This window comes from Cylas formicarius, unplaced genomic scaffold, assembly GCF_029955315.1.
Source record: "Cylas formicarius isolate icCylForm1 unplaced genomic scaffold, icCylForm1.1 PGA_scaffold_4__25_contigs__length_36172078, whole genome shotgun sequence".
Taxonomy (NCBI): Eukaryota; Metazoa; Arthropoda; class Insecta; order Coleoptera; family Brentidae; genus Cylas; species Cylas formicarius.
In genome coordinates, this window is record NW_026844334.1 from 32,064,976 (window position 1) to 32,087,105 (window position 22,130).

At 32.6% G+C, this 22,130-nt stretch overlaps 1 protein-coding gene across 3 annotated transcripts in view; it reads left to right on the top strand.

The window, feature by feature from the left end:
* LOC132700732 (protein FAM184A-like) overlaps nt 1-22,130 on the top strand; it is a 72,227-nt gene that overhangs the window by 14,234 nt on the left and 35,863 nt on the right. The window contains exon 1 of one of the 3 annotated variants that reach the window (XM_060668244.1): nt 6,585-6,928. The exons of the other annotated variants lie outside the window; for them this stretch is intronic. Within the exon in view, the coding sequence (XP_060524227.1) occupies nt 6,693-6,928 (236 nt within the window). The 5' untranslated portion in view covers nt 6,585-6,692. Of the gene's footprint in view, nt 1-6,584; nt 6,929-22,130 lie in introns of those variants that run through there. 3 annotated transcript variants of the gene reach the window in all.

Consider the following 22,130-nt stretch of genomic DNA (forward strand, 5'->3'; position numbering starts at 1 on the left):
ATTACTTTGAAACCTGAAAGTGCTGTCAGTTATAATTATGAATAATGGTCCATATAACAACATTTCATGAGAAAAGGATCCTTTAATTATTCAATATAGTGAAAAGAAATCGCAAAGAAAAGAAATATGTGATAGATGAAATCAAAAGTCATGTCATGAAGTCCTTCGCAGCCCTCTACACAATTGTGAATTCAATGTTTTCAGTTTATATGGTCGCATTCTAAACATTATTATAATAGTGATTAAACTGTTTTAGCTATGTGGAATGAAACTCTATTACAAGTTACACCTGAGTGGTATAATAAAACCATTTTTAATGAAATAGAGCCCACAAGAATTTCATTGGACTCAGAAAGTGATACTAAGTGAGCTTTAAATGAAAAACTATCATTTAAAACGAATTAATTCATTGGGTACCTACTAACTAAAAATAATTTAGCGTTTATTATACAATGCATTGTAAATATTATGTGGTGATATTCTTATGTAAAATGGGGAAAACTTACATATATTTTGTTTTGCTTTTTATATAATTTATTTGTGTTTATATTCACCTATTTGCGACCCCCGTTAAAATCAGGTTGTTTTTTATAATAAATAGTCCTCTGTATCTTGTGTTAATTTACTTTTAAGTCAAACTTATTTAGTATAGAACTAAAAATAATTAAAATAAACATTAACCTTAACCTAACCTTACTTACTAACCCTTGTCGTCATCGGTCATAACATGAACTCGCGACCTTACTCTCCTCATTACCGAAGTACGTAAATTTATTAATTCTTTTAATCTTCACTATAATAAAAAATCGTTCTCAGTACCGAAAATCGATGGTTTCAACCTTTTTTGTAATTAAGTAATATAGGATCGAATAAGGATGTTTAAAAATCCCATTGATACTTTATCGATCAATTTAAGAATTTTATATTCGAAATACTTTCTCCGTAATGCTGGAGTAAAGTGGAAACTGTTTATCCCTTGAATCAGTGCCATTTAACTCAATAAGAGATTTAAAAAGAATTACGTCCTTTGCAGAAAATTTTTCCTCTTAATTAGACAAGACATGTATTAATTTTTACCGTTTAATCTCCCCAGATTTAAATTCTCTTGTATCGGGGATATCTACAAGAAGTGGTCTACACTACCCCAATGCGTGATATCGAAGACCTAAAGAATAGGAAAACTGGGTTTTATAATGATATAAAAAATAATCCAGCACATTAAGAAGGCAATTATGCGTAGGTTAAATGCACGTATATCGTAAGGCGGACATTTTTCAACACTTACTATAAAAATTGTATTTTTGATTCGCCTTATATGTCTTGCAATTTTACTGCGTTGTGATTTGAGTTGTATTTTTTAAATTAAATATTTTTAAAGGAGATATTATTAATTAGATATTATTATTACTAATTTTAACCTACTAAACTAACGAAAACTAATTTTAACCTAATAAATGTTCAATAAATATAGATTAAAAAAAACAGAAGAGTAGAAATTATTAGTTCTTCGAATTATTTTTTCCCGTCTGTAAAATACCCAATTACACAATGATCTAGCGTGCGGGAAGCGTCACTTTACCACGTCAGTTTCGTTTCCCACGGATCCGAGTCACTTCGGACATTTCCGGGATTTTACCCTACCGGACGGGTTTGGGAGCAATCGGATGTTTTCGTTGATCTCACGCGTTGTATTTTGACGTTTTTCAATTCTGACGGTCATGTCAGTGAATGTATTCGTGTTGTTTTGCGAAAATGTACCCAAAAACTAACGGTCGTAGAAAAAGTATAGTACGCAACACGTTCGGTAAACTTTTTAAGTCACTCGTTTATTAAACACTCGCTCCGCTCGTGGCAAATAAAGTCGTGAGTCACATGCCGTTTACCGCACTTGTTGCACAATATACTATTACAGAACGGAGTAGAAAAAATAATAAACTTTTTAAAAGATAATTCCTATTAGAAATTATCAACATCCTTACTCACTCAGAAACTGAATGAAGCAATATGGTTGCTTAATAATAAAGCACTTTCATTGTTGAACATCACATTGAAACATTTACAAAACACAACTATCTAGCTGCATCCAATCCAAGAAATTGTCCACAATAATTTCTTATCGACATCCAATGCTTTTGATGTAATTGCATTATTTGGAAACTGAAGGAATCGTGAAAAAATTGCATTAAAGGAAATTCTTTCTGATAAACTGATACATCAAAAAAATTTTTTTCAAGGTCATGCGTAACATTTTCTTTAAATTTAGTTAAGAGTGTTATAGGTGGTTAATAATTAAATAAAAAGTCGAAGCGTGTTATATTAACAATGCATTCGTAAAATTTCGTTCTATCTATTTTTGTTGAAGATGAAAAGTAAAAACATCATGTTTCAGTTATATTTCTAACGCGAAGATTATATAACAAGCTTAGTTAAAACTCAGATATTGACGTTCAAGAAAAATGGTCGCACACGCCTATCAGTTTTTTCTTGCTCATTTTGTACAAATAGAAAATACACAGGGCGGCTCAATGAGAAGATGTCGATACCGACTTTTTTACTATTACTAGTCACATTAAAAAAAAATATCATTAAAACCTGTCCCAAAACACAAACAATCAAACTGGAGTCAACTTCATCCAAGTAGGCAACCAAATTAACGCTTGGGGACGATAGAGGGAGTCCAAACAAGTACTCTCCAATCCAAAGATGCTATATTTGAATTCCTAACATAAAATACCATAAATACCATACTGCCTCCCCTGCAATTACAGCCCTTTCAATGTAGACGGTAGCCACTGCATCCAGAAGTATTTGTAATTAGCCACGTTTCAGTTCGCTCAAGCACATGAACTTGTTCATCCATTAAAAAATCCATAATTGACACAAAGTCCGGACGGCTGAAAGTCTTAAATTGACTCTACATTTTGTACAACAAGAAAAACATATAACAAAATATAAAATAAAAGAAAAGAAAAAATAAATCAGTATTATATTGTAATAGAAAATAAAGGAGGACATAAACTTTCACCCCAACTCGTTCATAACTTTCTGGAAAAACTCATCGCCCAGTTGACTGTTCCGTATATTTTCCACGTTTTTTGAAACCGACCCATGCAATTACGAAACTTTCAACCAATTTTAATAGAAAACGCGATAATCCATCGGCCAAACTGTTTTCTGGACCTTTTTTAGTGTTCAATGTGGAAATCATATTCTTGAAAATCTACCCGACATAACTTATAATTCGCTCCACGAACGTACGTCACTGGTGTAAGCAGTGTAATGCCGCTAAAGCCTGAAATTCGGTTATCATTCGATTTTTTCATTTGTTTGATATAAACGCCCACCTAAACCGCATCCTAATGTGTCGAGTTGTATGAAAAACGGTCTAACCGAGTTGCGATTGTCAAATAATATTATGTTTTAGATAGCTGTGTTCTGAGGATATTTTGCTTGCTTTTTCTACGATATGCAACTCTTGCTGTATCAAAACATGTTATGAATCAGCGTCTTAATTCAAGAGCAAGAGCATTATTATAAAGGCACGTATGGATGCTTTGATACAGTTGTTGTTTAAGCGATGCATCATTCCTGACATCTATGGCACAGGTTTTTGAGAATATTTCTAACGCTTTCATGGCGATTTTTCTATCATGTTTGATAATCTTATTTCCTGTTTGCCATAACGAGGGCTACATTACTTAACATACATACATAACAACATTGAATTAAGAAAAACACAACAGTCTTCTGTCATTATCACTAACGGTAAAAATTTCTTCGTGTTCCTGTCTCTAGGGCTTCTTTTGCTATCAAAAATGATGTGAAATTTCATGGGTGGGTAGAATACAAGCCAAATGTTAATCTTTAATAAGACGATCCAAATAAATACACATATATCACTTCATCACCTAAACCATTACAAAAAAAATTCGCTTCAATAGGGGTGCAATAATTAGTACGATAGTTTGATTTTCTTTTATAAGAAGTTTATGACATTTTTCATACCATTTTTTAGCAATTTTAAAAGTTGCCTGTATAGTAAATTTTTCACAAAACGCATGTAGTTAACGACCCCTAGAACGGAACGCAACTGCTTGAATTGTTCGAGCATTTTTCTTGAAGTCCAATATTTCAAATCAATTAACACTATATTTATATCCATATTATACTATGCTTCTAGGTTGTGGAAATCCATATCATATGCAAAAAAGGTATAAATATTTGCTGCATTTTTCATATTTTTTATTTTTAACATTAAAATCAAATTTCCTAAGACGTTTTTATAAAATATTGAATCACTTTTTACAAAACTTCTGTATTCCTCCTGCGTCGAACTTGCTGACGTTTCGCCCATCATCCTGTTGGCTTCTTCAAAACTTGATTGAAACTGAAGCTTTAACGCGTATTATTATTGTTATGAATATTACTGTTATTATTATTATTATTAGTATTTAGATTTTGGTTGCCTGTGTAATGCCTAAAGACGTTGAGTCTAAAAATAAAACAAAATAGCATGTTATATGCAATGGAGGTATTGTCAGTTTTAAAATGTTTTTATAACACTAAAACGCTCGAAAGCTGATTATTAATATTTTTGATAATTAAATTTTCGTTTCCTTCCTAGTCAAACTGTAACTAGCCTCAAAATGAACTACATTGAATCTCAGCTGACCACACGTTGGATCCAATTACTCAGATAGCTTTCAAACTAGCAGTAAGCGAGTCCTCTAATTCCAAAGTGATGTAATTTTTCTATCTCGAACGAGACGCTATTAAAAGCTTTACTAAAGTCACACGCCATTGGTTTGGTTTGGTTTTACTTGGTGCTAATAAAGACAAGTTTTTCAAGAAGCTTACTCACAGCCTATAGATCCTCCCTGTTTCCTTTACCTCTAAAAATTGTGACATGGAACGTATGACATGCAATCAGGAAACATTCCTGACTCGATGGAATTATTCAACCAAGCTACAGCTTCCAGTATTGGTTTCAGAAATTTAGAAGACATTACTGTATAGTTAGATTTTAGAGCTTTTGCTGTAGTCATTACCTCCTCCTTACCACTAGGATTAATTATACCCCAGATTTTTATGAATTTATTATCACTAAACAATATTTCTCTTTGGATAGGTATTATTTTAACCTGCCAGACAATCTTTTTGAAAATTCAAGAATATGTTTTTGAATACTGTTTGAGAAGGACGTTATCTCTACTTTTACACCAGAAGCACCCGCTTTTGCTTGCAACACATTGTTAATCCTTTGGTGACGGAATTTTGATTTGTTTTAAGTTTCATTTATATCGGGGGAAAATAATTAAACCCATTAAAGCTGAGAATTTATTATTAACATTAATATTAAGAAAATTAACTTAAATTGTCATTATTATTATTATTAATACTAATATTCACTGTTCAACATATAGCTGAAAAGGCAATATACCAAGATAATAAATAATCATATTTATAATAAATAATAGCATTTTGACTTCAGTGACTTGGAAAAAGCGTTTGATAAGGTACCAAGAGACAAACTATGGACAATTTACTTGAAAGAGGAAAAATAAAGTTTCCGGGCCATTCACAACCAAAGCAGTACTAAAACAAGTTAAAGAACTAAACAAAGCACATATTGGTGAAATAATAAAGTACTGTAGAGCAATGGTAAGGAAACATGATGAGAGGGCTATAGATATATGAGAAATGTAAAAGTATCCAAAGGAGCGTTTGTCGACTAACTGGTAAAAATAAACAGAAAAGAGGGGAGAGGGGATCTGGAATAATGCTCTGGTGGATTTTGGAATGAAGTTAAATAAAACTAAGACAAAAGTAATGGCGATGGGAAATGTACACAAAGAAATATATATAAAACTGGAAGATGTGCAAACACAGCAAATACCTAGGGGTAGAAATAGAGAATAAAGGAAAAAAGGATGAAAGAAATAAACAACAAAATATAAAAAGCTCGAAAACGTTACTTTGCAATGAATAAGAACTTGAAAAAGTAATATCAAAAAATCAAAAAAAGCCATATATACACCAATTTTAACATTCGATTGGGAATCATGGACACTAACTAATTAACAAAAGAAAAGTAAATTCAAACCCTGGAGATGAAATACCTGCGAAGAGGTAAAAGAGTAACAAAAATAGACAAAAAAGAAACACGCAAATAAGTTGAAGTGCAATCAACAGTGGAATACACGCGACAAGACAAGACCAAGACGTACAAGTTATCATGGGAGATTCTGCAAAAAGAGGCAAAACTTGGAGTGAGGGAATGATTATGGCAAAAAATAGAAAAAATGATGACAATTTGTACATGAACATTAAACCATACTGAAGACGATATTAATAGCAGAAATGGAGGATATTGTAATAAAGCAACACTATTATCACATGGTAAAAAGGGTTTCTTGAAAAAATATATGTATTATTTTTGGTATTTAGATTTTCGTTTCCTATTTAATGACAAAGTACGTTGAATCTAACAATAAAGCAACGTCAACATACATACATCTCGAGACATGTCCGCTGTCCGCGTCCAAGGCTCCGCGTGCCTGCGCTACAAATAGCGTCTATAAAATTACATGCCAAAGTGCTAAAAAGCGTCGTACTATATCGACGCATCACGCGTTAGAGCGACGCGTCGCTTTTAATTCTAACGTTTACGCCCAACGCACGTTGTTTAAACAATGAGTTTCGTCAAGAATATATTCAGCAAGATGCAAGGGGGTAGCGGAAGTGCCGACAACGCCGACGACGCTGAAGATGATGACGACGCGAGCGAAGAAACGTCTACAGAATCGGAAGATACGGGGGTTTACAGCCCCGAATTCAGTCCTGCCAATAGCAACAGCGATCTGGAAACTAGACTGGACGCTGTTACCGATCCGGATTGTAACACCATTTCCAATTTTTTTGGATACTGGTAAGTGTATTTTTCTTTTTGCTTAAGTCTTTAGAAATCCCATTGTTTTCCAATCGCGCTCCTACGGACCACTATGGAATTTTCGAAAAATCAATATAATTTAATTGTGCATACACCCTATATAAGTCTCCCGGAATTTCAAAGCCATGTAAACATTGTTAAATATAAAAATGTGTACCAATAATTTAGTGTTAAAAATAATATTTTTTCATATATCTCAGGCACCTTGTATGAAAATTATAGCTCTGGACACAGTTTACTATACTGTTTATACCAAATTGTCCAGTTTTTTACAATTTTATCATTGACGACTAATAATAATTTACCCTCTAAAACAGTATTTTTTAAGGTTTTTTAAGATTTTTGACCTTGACCGTCACAACCTGTACATAATCGAAAAAATTATAAAAGCAAAGGTTATAGCTCTGGATCTCTCAGGTCTTCTGGTGTATGAATTTTTGCAATAGAGTAAATGATTTTCCAGAAAATGTTTGTTTTCTGAAACCATGCAGTACGTCATCGCTTCTAGTAGAGATTTTTTCAAATATCTCGAGCAGCGTATGTGATATTCAAAAACCGTAGCCTTTGATGCGGTCTATAGTACTGTTTAAACCAATGGTTTATGGCTAATAATTGACTCTCAAAAAGAAGAATTTTCGTTTTTTATTAGATTTCTGTCAATAATTGAAAAGCCTGTATATAATCGAAAAAATGCTTGCGGATCTTCTGCGTCCCTTGGTTCAAGAATTTTGCTAATCGGGTACATAGTTTTCGAGAAAATAATTTTTATCTGGAAGCTAAAATAACTCAAGTAAAAATTAAAAAAAAATAAAAATTACTTCGCGAAATTCGATTGCTCCCAATTTGTATAGTTGACATGTGGGTATGGACTTCTACTTCTCTGTCAGATTTGAAGACACCACATTTTGTAGAATATACGAAGACCTTGAATATAAAAATTTTAACATTCCACACAGACTGTATGGCTATGTGAAGGAAACTGACAACTAAAACATAGCCTTCTAGTTATACCCAATTTTGATTAAAAGAAGAACCTTTTTTAATTTTTTATAAATAACCGATATACCCTGTACATTTTCAAAAAATTATATGAATTAAAAGTTTTTCGCCGGGATCTCCCGCGTCTTCTCGTTCAATAATTTTTGGATTGTATTAACCGTTTTCGAGAAATGCTATTTTTCTCTGACTCTTGCTAATGCTGTTTTCGAATTTTTAAAAATAATTCGAAAGCAACAAGGTTGTGGTGTTGGTTCTTCACCTAACATCATATGCTACTAAAATGTCTGTTTTTCAAAATACTTTATGTGAACATGCCTCTTTTAAATTGGGGTTTTCTCTATATTTCCAATGTGATAGGAGGTACGTTATCAGGCAAACGGATAGTTCTAAAAAGTTGAAAAAAATTTAAGGTAAATCGGACTAGAGAAAATGTTTCTGCAAAAATTGCTAATATTGACCATAGGGTTCTTTAAACGATTTATTTCATTCAACAAAAAAACATATAGTTTACAAAAATTCTGTGGGAGCACTGGTATCAAGGACATGTAACAAATAAGCGACACTGACAGTGACCAGTCTTTCTGGTATAAATAATTACTTAAGACCAATTTACAAACCATTTTAGTCGCATTACAAATATTTTATAGTTTCCAATATTTTTGACAATATCAGTAAATTGATTATATGTGTTTGTAGACTGATAAATAGGGTTATATATGCCCTTGATACTTTTAATATTATGATGTATATAACTTTGTGTCCTGCTTTCGTGTGAATGTATATTTCTGCAGTGGAATATTTTAACATTTGTTTTTTGAATCCATATCTCCAAAAATGCTTCACGCATTTTAATAATCTTGGACTGGTTGACAAAGGCGTTTTCCAGGCTATCAATAAAGCTATGAGCGATGCAATGCTTGCCTTACCACCAGAACGATGCAGCGATGCAATTATATCTTTAGATAGTCAAATAAGCGTCCAACAAGCCAGTTAAAACCGCATCTCAATATCGCCAAAAAAAAAGGATTTTGGGAAAAATTTCATAGGAATTGTAAAAAAATTAAAAAGGCAAATTACAAGATTTTATTTTGATATATAATAAATTAGCGTTTTATTTGGTGAATTCATGACTTAATAACAACTCGTAAACTGGGATTTTCTTAAAATCAAATTGTTTTGACAGTTAAGTTATTTTGTTCTTATTTGATTTTAGGACAAAGATATTGAGATTCTATTTTCACTGAGTTGCTGGGCCCTAATGTCTATCTAAGGACATTATAAAAAAGTCATACCGTTGCTTTTTCCTTGTTCAAAAAATTAATTGGCTTGCGATTATGTCAGAAAACGCCACCTGGTGGTAAGGTAAGCAATCTCAATCGAGTCGCTCGTAGCACGATTGATAGCCTCGGTCAACACAGTCAACACAGTCAACACAGTTCGTAGATATAAGAAAGTGACTAACTCATACGCATTAAGGAAAGGCCCGGTCAAGCGGTAAGAATGAAATATGGCCGTACTTGGCTTAGAATTTAATTATTTGGGGTTTTGTTAGGAAAGATACTAAACAATATTTATTGATTTATTTATGTGTTTATGTTTAAATCTAAAATAAAATTACAAATTATTTTTATTACCTACTTAAATTACGTAAAATTATTCACATAATATATCAGTATCACTATCGCTATCATTGCCTGTTTTAATTATTATTTGTTCTAAATTATTTGCAATATGGATATGCGATTGTTCTGCTTTTTCTATATGTTTAACAGAAATTGCCCAACTTTGTGGAGGGATGTTAAAAATTTCGGTTTCTATAAGTTTGAGGACCTTGGAGTTAACACGGGGAAAAACATTGTTTCGTCGAATGGCAGATTTCAATTGGTGCCAAACATGTTCAATGAGATTGAATATACAGTGGTAAGGTGGAAGCCTTAAAACTGTATGCCCTAGATTGTTTGCATAATTATCACAGACGTATTCTTTTTGTAAAACCTCAATTAATTGCTTTTTGGTGTAATCTTCGTAAAAATAAATGTCGTTATTATACATGTAGTTTTGGATTGTTGCTTTTGTGTCACAAGCGGAAGGGGTTTTAGTCAACTGTCTACTGTGATAACTTGCATCGTCCATTACACTGACGCTATTAGGAGGAATGTTTGGAACTAGTTTGTTTTTAAACCAACTTTCAAATAAATCAGCATTGGTGTCTTCGTGGTAATCCAGAGAAGAATCTTTAATATTTTTCGCGGACAGAGAAAGTCTATTTGGAATCCAACAATCTTTAGAGCCGGCATGCAAAATACTTATTCTTTTATCTCTTTTTGATGGCGCGTTTGTTTTACACTTATCAGTTGAGTCAACTCAACCCTTTTCCGGCGTATCATCAGTGTCGAACCAGGTTTCATCCAAGTAAATAATTTTCCTTTGTTGTTTTCTGTAAATCCTAATTTTTTCTAGATATTCCAGTCGCCATTTCCGAATTCTAAAAGATTTCATTAAAAGTTGCTTTTTGTCAATTTCTTTAAATCTAAAACCCATGTGTTGAATACACTTCCCTAAGGTAGTTCTGCAACATTTAATACCGGTTTCATATTTTTCAAGCCTCCTAATTAAGATATCTGATGTAGGCACGCTTTGTTCCTCGTATAACTGGTAAATTTTACGCCGTATTATATCTTGATCACTTTCATCTACACCAGAGAAAATGTCAGCATCGCTTCTTTTTTTCCGCGCTGAAATGGGATTGTTCACAATTTTCCATACAGTTGATGTTGGAATTTTCGTCAATGTGGCCGTTTCTTCTAAAGATGCTTGCTGGCTGGTTGAATGAGAGTCAAATAAACATTGTTTATAACTTCCTTAGTCTCAATAGAATCGTGTTTTCTACATTTGGAAGGGAGCATCTCCTGAGATACACTAGACTCGCACATATTTTGCATAATTCGCACACGATTCAACACACGCTGTAATACACGCGAAATAAGAATGATTACTAATAAACTTAAACTAAGTAGTATACCAAACCAAAGAATATTAAACACAGGTAGGTATAAAATTATTTTCTATTACGGACCACAATTTTACCTGAATTTAAATTCCGACACTTTATGTAATAATCTTGTTGCATTGTATGTTACTGACCGCCCTTGGACAATCCCATTCAAAAGCAATTGGTCACTTTCTTATATCTATGAACAGACCATACCTTTTACCATGCACGCTTCACATTCATACAAACAACTTTTGCGATTGAAATTCGTCACTGAAAAAAATTTGCAGTATTACAGCTCACCACTATTGGATAAATAATATCCGCTTATCTTTTTCTTTCAGATTAAACAACTAAAAATAAAACTTGTGCGCCACTTGCCTCTTTTTTATATCCCACTTCATTTTTGCAGAAAAAATAAAAACCACAACTTGAAAGACGATAGCTGCATGAGTATCTGAAAAGACTTTTAATTACTCTTTGCAGAGGGATAAGGTTACTTTATTAAGTCCAGCTGCCTTATCGGTCTTCCGTTGCCACCAGTCGGTCTATTGGGACTTGACCCCAATTTTTTAAACCTCCCCTATCAAACTCAGAGGTTCGTAATTTTGGGTAGAGGTATTATTATTTCATGACCGACTGTAAAATAATACTATTTATTTATAACATTATAATTGGACAAACTAACATACCGAATTTACCAAATTTACAGAATTTGTCTGTTCTTTTTGAAGTTGTAATTATTTGAAAATAATATCGTGAGAAATCACTTTTATTTCTGTCGATAAGTTATTTCTGTTCCTTTCTTTCATTTTGTCCCCATTTTAAGAGACACGTGAAGGAAACCAATAAATGAAGAACGTTCTTACCACATACCATTCACATCCGGTAGGGCTCAGGGATCCCATATTAAGCCACTACCGTGTTCCGCATTTATTAACGATATAAAGAATTGTTTTCAATACTCTCGTACAAAGCTAACGCTGGAGATTTCAAATGTTGTCTGAAAATGAGGAAAAGGTTGGGGGTGTATTCATTTTATATTAAATACGAAATGTCAATTGAAAAGGCTCAACAAAAGCTTGTAAAAGTTCATAATTATTACCTGTTATTACTTTTCCAACTTATAACATTTTCACGCTAGTCAGTTTTGTTGGTAATCACGTCACTCGGTAAAAGTATATCGATTTTGTTTTGCTGATATGCTGCTATGTAACAAGTTTTAATAAATTAATAAATGATACTTTAATGGCGAAATGACACTTTCTGGCGTATTTGTTCAGGTGCAAGCAGTGCATCACGTCACTCGGTGAATGTGCATTTATTTTGTTTCATGATAAAGTATTGTATACAAAACTTGTGCCATAATATACTAATGTGCCACTGTGTAACAAGTTTTATACATGACACTTTAATGGCGATTTGTTTTGGCACAAGCGGAGCGGAAATATTGTGAATTTATATAAAAAATACTTTGAGACAGGTTATACCACACAAAATGGTACAGATTTGTTGGAGCTGTCTACTCCTACAAATATATCAGACAATTTAAAAGAAGAAAGTTACTAGAAAATAGCTAATCTCGAAAACAAAAACACTTTGGGTCGTGATGGGTTATCGAATAGCTCTTTGAGGTGCTGTGTGTGTGTGCTCTTGTAGTCCCTTTGTATATTTTACTCAATTTTATCTACTTTTTGAGATATCTGCAAATATAGCCTTATTGTCTCTATTTTCCAAAATAGGGATGGAAGTAATCTTACCAACTATGCAAGTGTCAATTTTCAAGATGTTCGATAGTCTTGCGAGTGTGAATAAAATATCAAAAATCAGCTTAGTATTTGTTTTAGTCGCTCAACAGTTACCAATCTGGACCTAGACTGGTGCAATACTGACAAATGCACTTGAACATGTCTAAATGCTGGCAACTTAATTTCTTCAAAAGGAAAAGAAAATATGCAAAGATCCAGGTGTCCTTTTTAATGGTTTAAGGATTAACGTTTTGTTGATTACAGAAACGCAACTTCTATGCAATGTTTTGTTTTAACTAATTTTCTGTTAATAGAGTGTGAGGCATTGAAGGTGTTAATTACCATAAATCCAATACCATTTCTTCTATCGTACGAATAATGGACTCTAGGATTGGTGATGAGCATCAACTCGAAATATTCGGTCTTAGTGTAACTCAATATGAAGCATGCTTTCTTCTATATAATTTAACTGTTGCATGATATTTAATAATTTAAATAATTACTAACTGTTTACCAGTTTGAAAATTACAAAGATGATAATATAATGTTGGTTACGTTTTCGCAAAACACCACTAATGGACCTGGGACGTGACCATCAGAGCTGAGAAACATAACTTCGCATGGCATCACTTTGGGCAGGCCTGATCAGTCCATTACAAATAAGAATATACATAACACGGTCAGATATAAACTAAAACAAATTAAGTAAAAAAACAAAATACGTTGAGATCAAAAATAAATCTAAAAATAATCATCGAAATACTAAACAAATATATAAAAACATAAAAAAAGCCGGCAATGTTAACTAAATAAATCTACTTGAAAGTATGGAGAACCTCACGCAGGGAGATACTAAATGGAACAAAAAAGAGTAATCGTTAGCAAAGCTTGGTGATCTGAAAATTAAAGTATTATACTCATAGTTAATACGAAGAATCGGGAGGTGCAAAGTGCCGGGTGCCCTGGTAGTCCTATGTGGAACATGAATTTTATGAAGAATTTCTGGAGTTGAAACTCTCCCGTGTTGAATATTATAGTAGGTTATTCAATCTCTCCTCTTATGGCGCACAGGCACAGCTACAGCTTATTCCAAAGCATTATAATTATCAAGAATATTCAGTTTATATGTTATTACTTTCCAAAACTTGCTGAAGAAAACACCAAATGTACATCATAAAAGGGAGACCAGACGCAACACGTATCAGGGCATAATATAATATTAAAATGTTGGGGAAGTATAGGGTACTCTCCAATCATCTGTAAAGCTTTTAACAGCATTCTTTAATTTAATTTTTTTATTATAAATAAAAACTTACAGATTGAAGCATCAAATTTTTTTTATTAAAAAAATTATCCCCGCCCCTCTCAACAAATCTGTGGATCTAAAAAAAAAATAGGTATAGGGGGCTTGGGGGATTAAGTGTGTAAATTTAAAGCCTGGTGTCATTTATAAATGAATTGTTTGATATGATTTTTTTATACATAATTTCCTATACAATTCTTGAACTGACTCTTACTGTTTCCGCTAATGCTTTCTGGACAATGACTTTTAAATTTTATTTTTATTTTTATTCCTTGGAATAATTATCCGGATTAAATTCCAATGATTTTAGATAGTAACTAAAATAAATTAAATTATTTAATATTGCTACTAACAAGATAAAATAAAATAAAGTTACCGAAATAATCAATATAACTGTTTTCTTTATTACTTTATTACCTTCTGTAATGTGATTCTTATAAAAATAATGTCATGTGACCATCACAATACTACGTAAGATAATAAAAGTATTTTTTCTTTCTTCGGATACATTTCTACTTCCAAAACATTTTATGACCTTTGGACTACATTATGAGACTGGATAGAACTGTAATGATATATTATTTTAACATGAAGAAAGGAACATGCTTTAAATAGACTCGTACTGCAACAGTATGTAATAAAATGAGCAGCAGGGCAACAACGAATACGAACATTAAGAAAAGTATCTTTTGAATTATGTGTGGCTGTGTCAAGACTACATAGTCAGAATCAGGTCGTGATTTTTCATACAATTTTAATTTGCACAATTTTGTTCAAGTAGCAAATTACTGAAATACAACAAAAACATTTTTCTAAAATTGAATTTGAAGATCAAGTTAATTTGAAATTAATTTGTTTGCTCTAATGTAGCCCTTTACAATCACAAAATTCCACAAGCCTCACAGAAGATTTTATAATACAACTCGACCAGAGATAGCAGTAATTATAATTACGATAAATAATGTAGACGTGTTTTTAAAATAGAAATTTTGGTTCAGGTTCAATAATACTACAAAACAATGAGTATGACGCTGCCAAGCTTTTTAAAGTTTCGAATTATATAAAGAATACAGCCAGTTTACAAAAATAGACATGATTTTTAAATATGTGCTTAAATTACAATAAATAAAGAATATTCTCTTACAAAATATATTGGGAATATTTTCTTTTACGAATGTTTCTGTTCAGTGTGGCCAGTTGAAGAAAGATCATTTAAAATAAAAAAAAATGATATTATTACGTAACAAACTTTAATCAGATATTGACGAATTTTGAAAAATTAACTGCAGTTTATAATGACTGCATATTTTTAACGCACGAGACACGCTGCACAATTTTCAAAAAAAATACGTCACAACGGATGCACCTGATTTTTTTGGCATCCAACCTCAGAAAATGTTAACAAACTCTAAATGACACCGTCGCCAAAAATATATTTTTCCGCTTAAGTTCATACTTTTAACATACAAGAGAAAGGACTTGCGCCTAGAAAATGTTGGCGAAAATGTAAATTAAAAGATCAATATAATTATATTTTTGGGTCCTTCATTCCACATAGTACAAATTCCTAGATCTGTTGAATATTGCACAGTGCCCATAGTTCCTCTTGATAGCATTTTTGTTGGCGTAAACTTTTTTTTATTTATCAAGATAAATAGAAAAACAACAAACATAGACGAGTGGCTTATAGAACAGATGTTCATAATATTAATTCATACAAATATCTTAACAATTCCAGCACACCATAAAGCACTTTTCAGCCGTTGCTTTTCTTAATTAATGATATAAATAATAAATATAATTAAATAAATAAATGATTTCTCGTTTTTATTTCCAGTTCTAAATACAAATTAAAGCTGAAACTAGTTAGTCAGCAGTAAGGTGCTTTATAAGAATGGGTATAAGCTTTTTTATTCCACACGTCTACTAAAATCCTTTTTTTTTTAATTAAATTAGGAGTTACGTATTATAGTTAGATACATATGTAATACCCGTTTCATTATATTTATTTTAGTATTAGTAATTATTTAGATATTCTTTTCTATTCATTGTAATATATTAATATTACTGATATTGTAACATTAATAAGTAGTTAGTAGACATTTTATTATTACTATTATTATTTTGTTTTTCGGGTATTCAATAGAACAGGTTGTTACGATTACAATTAAATAACAAACTTCCTATTTTATTTGTACAAAAAGAGGTGATTTTTATTTTATTTGTAACAATAAAAATACAGTAAATTCTTTTCCTCTACTTTGTTCAACACATTTTTCGTAAACTTCAATTGAACGACTTCTGGCTTTTAATAACAGTTACAAAATGATTGCCCCAAAAAAGGAATTCATAAATGCCAATTTCTGGAAGTAATACATGAAATTGTTCTTTCATATTACTTGTTTGATATATTTAGGAAGATACTTTGTCCATATATCTTGTTATAATGTTTTCAAAGAAATTTATTTATTAATTAAAAGAAAAAGTCTACCTATCAGCCTAACTATACGAGCCCTAACAATTAATTGTTCAGACGCTGTACGAAATAATAATAAACATATTTATACTTAATTTAAATTAGTTTTTTTTTGCCTTTTCGATTGAGAAATGAAATCACGCACTTATTTTTATACCAAAAAGTGCTATCGTAATAAATTATTTTTTTATTTCACATAAATTACATAACAAAATATCAAAAACACACCGAATTTGCTGACAAATAAATATTCGGACGCATTTAAATCTTTTACTTTAAATCGAACATTAATAATAAATAACATCACCTTTCGCGGCAATAATTTCCAAAAGTTCGTTCTATTGATGGAATCAAACTTCTTGATAAAATAAAATACAATACCATCAATGAACTCGTTGTTGCCAACCCCTTTACCACTCATACACCCCCATATAATAACACCCTGGGGAAATTTTACCGTGCGCTTTAGACAATCTTTGTGAAAGGCGAATCACCCTTTTTCGACAATCGCCTACACACACATCAAATTTTGATTCGTCGCTGAAGATAATGTTACTCCACGTTTCCGTTGTCCAGGATCTTTTGGATTGTGCCAAATCCAAACGTTTTTTCTTCTGAATAGATGTCAATAATGGTTTTTCCTTCGCCTTGAACAAAAGTAGATCATAGAATATTAATAATTTTTATATTGAAACAAGAAAAATTGTAAACTTACCTTATAAAAACTCAAACCAGACTTATGCATCCATTGTGTACAACATTCCTGGAGACATTTAAGTTTGCCTCGTGATTCCATTGGGCTTGAATTTGTGGTAAGACGCTTCGTTTGCTAGTTCTACAAATCTTGACAAGAATACGACGATCTCTTTCAGTGATTATACGGGGTCGGCCTGAACTTTTACCACGAACGCTAACACTAACTGTCTCTCCATACTTTTTTATAATATTCCCGACTATTGATTCTGCAATACTCAAGTCATTTGAAATTTTTTGCATTGATTTACCTCTGCAGTACTGAGATATCATATTTTCTCGCACTTTTTTGTTTGTTGCAACACCACGCGTCATTTTCTTATCAACTATTATACAAACTTGAAAGACAACCCATTTATCTGAGCACAATACATTTTACCATCAATGCATGGGTAGCATTGATTTCTTGATCAATAAACATTCGCGTCCGAATATTTATTTGTCAGCAAATTTGGTATGTTTCTGTTATTTTACTATGCAATTCATGCGTAATAAAAAATAATTCATTACGATCGCACTTTCTGTGCTATCGTAATGTGCGTAAATTGACTATTCAATCGACAAAGCAAAAAAAAATTAAATAGATATAAAAATGTCTTTTTTATCATTTTTTACATCGTTCGAACATTTAGTTGTTAGGGCTCGTACAAACCTAACAGGCATGAAGCCCACCTAACATTTTGCAGTACAAATTAGAATAACATTTATAGAAGCATTGGATGGAATAACTACATCACTCAACCTAATCTAAAATCTAACCTAACATAACTTAATCTAAAATCTAACCTAGCATAAGCATTAACATAAAATCGAGAAATAAGAGCAAAAGAAAAGACTGCAATTTATAAATATAGTTAATGGGACAATAACTGTTTTACTTTACTAGTAGATTGTGAAAAAAAGTCAAATCGGACCGAGCAAGGTATTTGGAACACACTGAGGCAATGGGAGAAAATTTTGGTTGGGCAGAAATATTGTGTCAGGATATCTAGAGTTTATACGGGGAACCAATAAATTTGGTCAGCGCAATCAAGCAAGTTATTTAAAATTTTAAATGAAGTCAATAAATTATTGTAATCATATATATGATTCGTCCATTTTATAGCATACATATCTCAAAAACCTACGCTGAATTCTTTCCAGGCTATTAATGTGACAATTGTCCCCAGGAGATCAAACTACTCTAATTTGAACCTGATGTATGAGTTATATATTTTTATTATTTCTGTATTGTTGAAGCCTGTAGTGCAACCTATGATAAATCTATATCTTTTCGCCACAGCTGTCGATAACTTATTAACAAAGCATAATTTCCAGCCGAATATTACTCCCAACTCACAAAAAGTTTTAGAACGGGAGGGAGTCACTTGGCTGTATTAGGGTACATGTTATTATTTATTTAAGGGGTGTTTTTTTTCGATGTATAGAACTTTAAGTTGCAATAAAACAACGATGGATTATTCGATTGACATGAATTTTATTTATCGGAAAGATAATCTTGTGGCATTACATTTTAAATATTTCTGGCATATGGCCGCCACGGCTGGCGCGGATGTAGTCCAATCTGGACGTCTTTTCGATGACTTTTTCCAACATGGCCGTATATCGCCAATAACACGGCGAATGTTGTCTTCCAAATGGTCAAGCGTTTGTGGCTAATCCGCATAGACCAATGACTTGACATAGCCCCACAGAAAGTAGTCTAGCGGTATTAAACCACAAGATCTTGGAGGCCAATTCACAGGTCCAAAACGTGAAATTAGGCGGTCACCAAACGTGTCTTTCAATAAATCGATTGTGGCACGAGCTGTGTGACATGTTGCGCCGTCTTGTTGAAACCACATCTCCTGGACATCATGGTTATTCAATTCAGGAATGAAAGAGTTAGTAATCATTGCTCTATACCGATCATCATTGACTGTGACGTTCTAACGTACGGACCAATGATTCCACCAGCCCATAAAGCGCACCAAACAGTCAGTTTTTCTGAATGTAACTGTGTTTCAAGATACACTTGAGGATTAGCTTCGCTCCAAATGCGGCAGTTTTGTTTGTTCACGTAGCCATTCAACCAGAAGTGCGCTTCATCGCTAAACAAAATTCGCTTACGAAAATCGGGAATAACGGCAATCTCGTTTTGGGCCCATTCGATGAATCTACGCCTTATCGTTTGGCTTCAATTCTTGCACGAGTTATATTTTGTAAGCACGTAAACCAAGATCCTTCCGCAAAATCTTCCATAAAGTGGATGGACACAGATCTAATTCCTATGCTCGAAGGCAGATGGACTCATTCGGGTCTTCCTCAATGCTATGCTCTACATCAGCAATAGCTTCTTCTGTACGCACCGTACGGGATGTGAGTTATCAATAAGAGTAAACGTGGTGCGAAAACGTTCTATGGTTAATCGAATTAACTGCTCTGATGGACGATTTTGTCGACGATAAAATGGACGTAGTGCGCGATACGTATTTCGCAAAGAACCTTTTATTTTCGAAATAAAATTGCACTATTTACAAGCGTTGTTCAGGCGTGAGTCTATTCATGATGAATTGCCAAACCAAACTGAGAATTAATCACTTGACAGCTGTTAAATCGGTCGCCATCTTGAACAGTATTGCCAACTTAAAGTTCTATACATCGAAAAAAAACACCCATTATAAAAGAAAACCGACAACAAGATCTTTACCAATGACATTAATGAAAATGTTGAATAATAATGGCCCCACTATTGAGTTTTGAGGAACACAAGCATAAACAACATAGTAATCGGAGGTGAATTGATTCAGAAAATCCAAAAATACAATGCTTGTGGATTAAAAGTTTTTGATCCAACTGATCAAACGCTTTTTAAAATTCAAGATATATAACTTTCGGTTAAGAACTATTTGCTTCTTAAAGATTTTGCCATCTAAAACTGTACAGAAATTGCTGATCTACATACCACTAGTGACTTGGTTTCTCAGGCATATATTTAAAAGTATTAGATACGCTTGAGCCAAACCAAAGCGACAGTAATTTATAAGAAATAACCGAATTACATCTGGACCCAATGTAAGTTTAGGTTTGATTCTTTTATTCATGATTATATTTTCAGATTATGATTGAGATTCAAATAATGATCTAGAGTTAATTGCAGATCTACCAATAGCGGACCCAAATGTCTGTGTATCATCCAACCGCTACCCTTGGGTTATTAATTTATGTATTTGGGATTATTTATAGATCGGCATTTGGATAAAATGTAACATACTGGCGAGTCGACGCGACAGTTACCGTTTTATTAGTCTGATAGTGTACTTGAAACATTTCACTTCCTTCGCGGAGTCTAAATTGGCTAAAGTAACTTAGTAAGTAATCAGTATTAATCATATAGGAATATAGGGGAATATGATGCTGATAATACAGGAACTTCTAACGCAACAATGAACAAAATTTTGAGAAGGTCTATTCAATATATGCGCATGCGCCAGATTTAAAGTCTTGTTTGCGGCATTCAACAACCAACATTTCGTCGATAGGTTTGGATGCGGCACTTGTAAGGCAATATTTTCTCAAAATATGCATAGATTTCGTTAAATCTTCAGACCAGAAGGAGTTAAGTGTGTGGATATGGCTGCTTAGAAAGAAAATGGCGCAAAATGCAGTTTAATGGTCTCAGTACCTAAAATATCAGGATTTTCTATTTTTCCTAATATTTCGAGAACAAGTGGAATTAAATACTGGGATCTCAGAAAATTGTGTTTTGTTTTTCATGTAATTTAGGAAAAAACTTGGTTGCCAACTCATTTCATATTTTATTTATCTTGATACCTTTAAAAAGAAAAAAGTTACAATCAAAATGTTATCAACGGAAACTGAAAGCAGGGTACATTTTGATAGTTTTATAGAAATGAGTTCTTCAATAAAAAAGTAATAAAGCAATCAGTTACCTTCATTTTTCAAAGAAATTTCCACAGTAATACTTTTTATAAAACTTCTGGAACTAGCTAACGTTTCGCCAGCTAGTTCGACTCAACAAAAACCGACGCAGGAGGAATCCAGATCAGTTAGCTTTAATTGCCAAATCTCAGTGGACAAATAAATAAAATACCAAATTCAAAATATATTTCCGTATAATTCACGCTTGAATACGGTCATAGAGTTTAAATAAAATGAAACTAACCAAAACTTAATAAAACTATTGGTGAACTACAAAATTCAAAATTAGTACTATTTTTAAAATAACATAATCTACTTTCATTACCTTACAAATCATAACGTAAGTATGAATCTCTAGTAAACATTTTTGTATATCTTATAAGAACCTTTAACTTAATAGGAATAAAAAATATATACACCTACTTAATAAAAAACAAGATTGCTTTAGAAAAATCGACGGTGGGCGGGGCAAGTTCGTAGTGCGTAGCGCGAAGCAGATTTTTATTATAAAAGGAAAGAACTTCGCGGTTTCTTATATTAGACTGACGCATTGTTTTTCTATCGTGCTCCTGTGGACCACTATGGCGCTTTTGTGAAATAGATGTATTTTAATTGTGCATGCACCCTGTATAAAATGTTCTTCACATCTCGTCGAACTTTACAGAAAAGATCGGTAAATATCAAAATTTGCACAAATAATAGCGTTGTCGAATGATATTTTTTCAAATATCTCGCGCCCTGTATAATTGAGGAAACCTGAAACTCTCACGACACGGTTTACGATACTGTTCAAATAAAATTATCCCATCTTTAACGGATTGTCATTTATCGTCAATAATTTACCCACAAAAACGGAAATTTTTAGGATATTTTAGATTTTTTGCCCATAAACACCCTGTATATAATTCAATCATTGTTCGAAGTAGAGGTGATAGCCCTAGATTTTTCACGTTTCCTGGTTCAAGAATTTTTTCAAAATAGTAAATGGT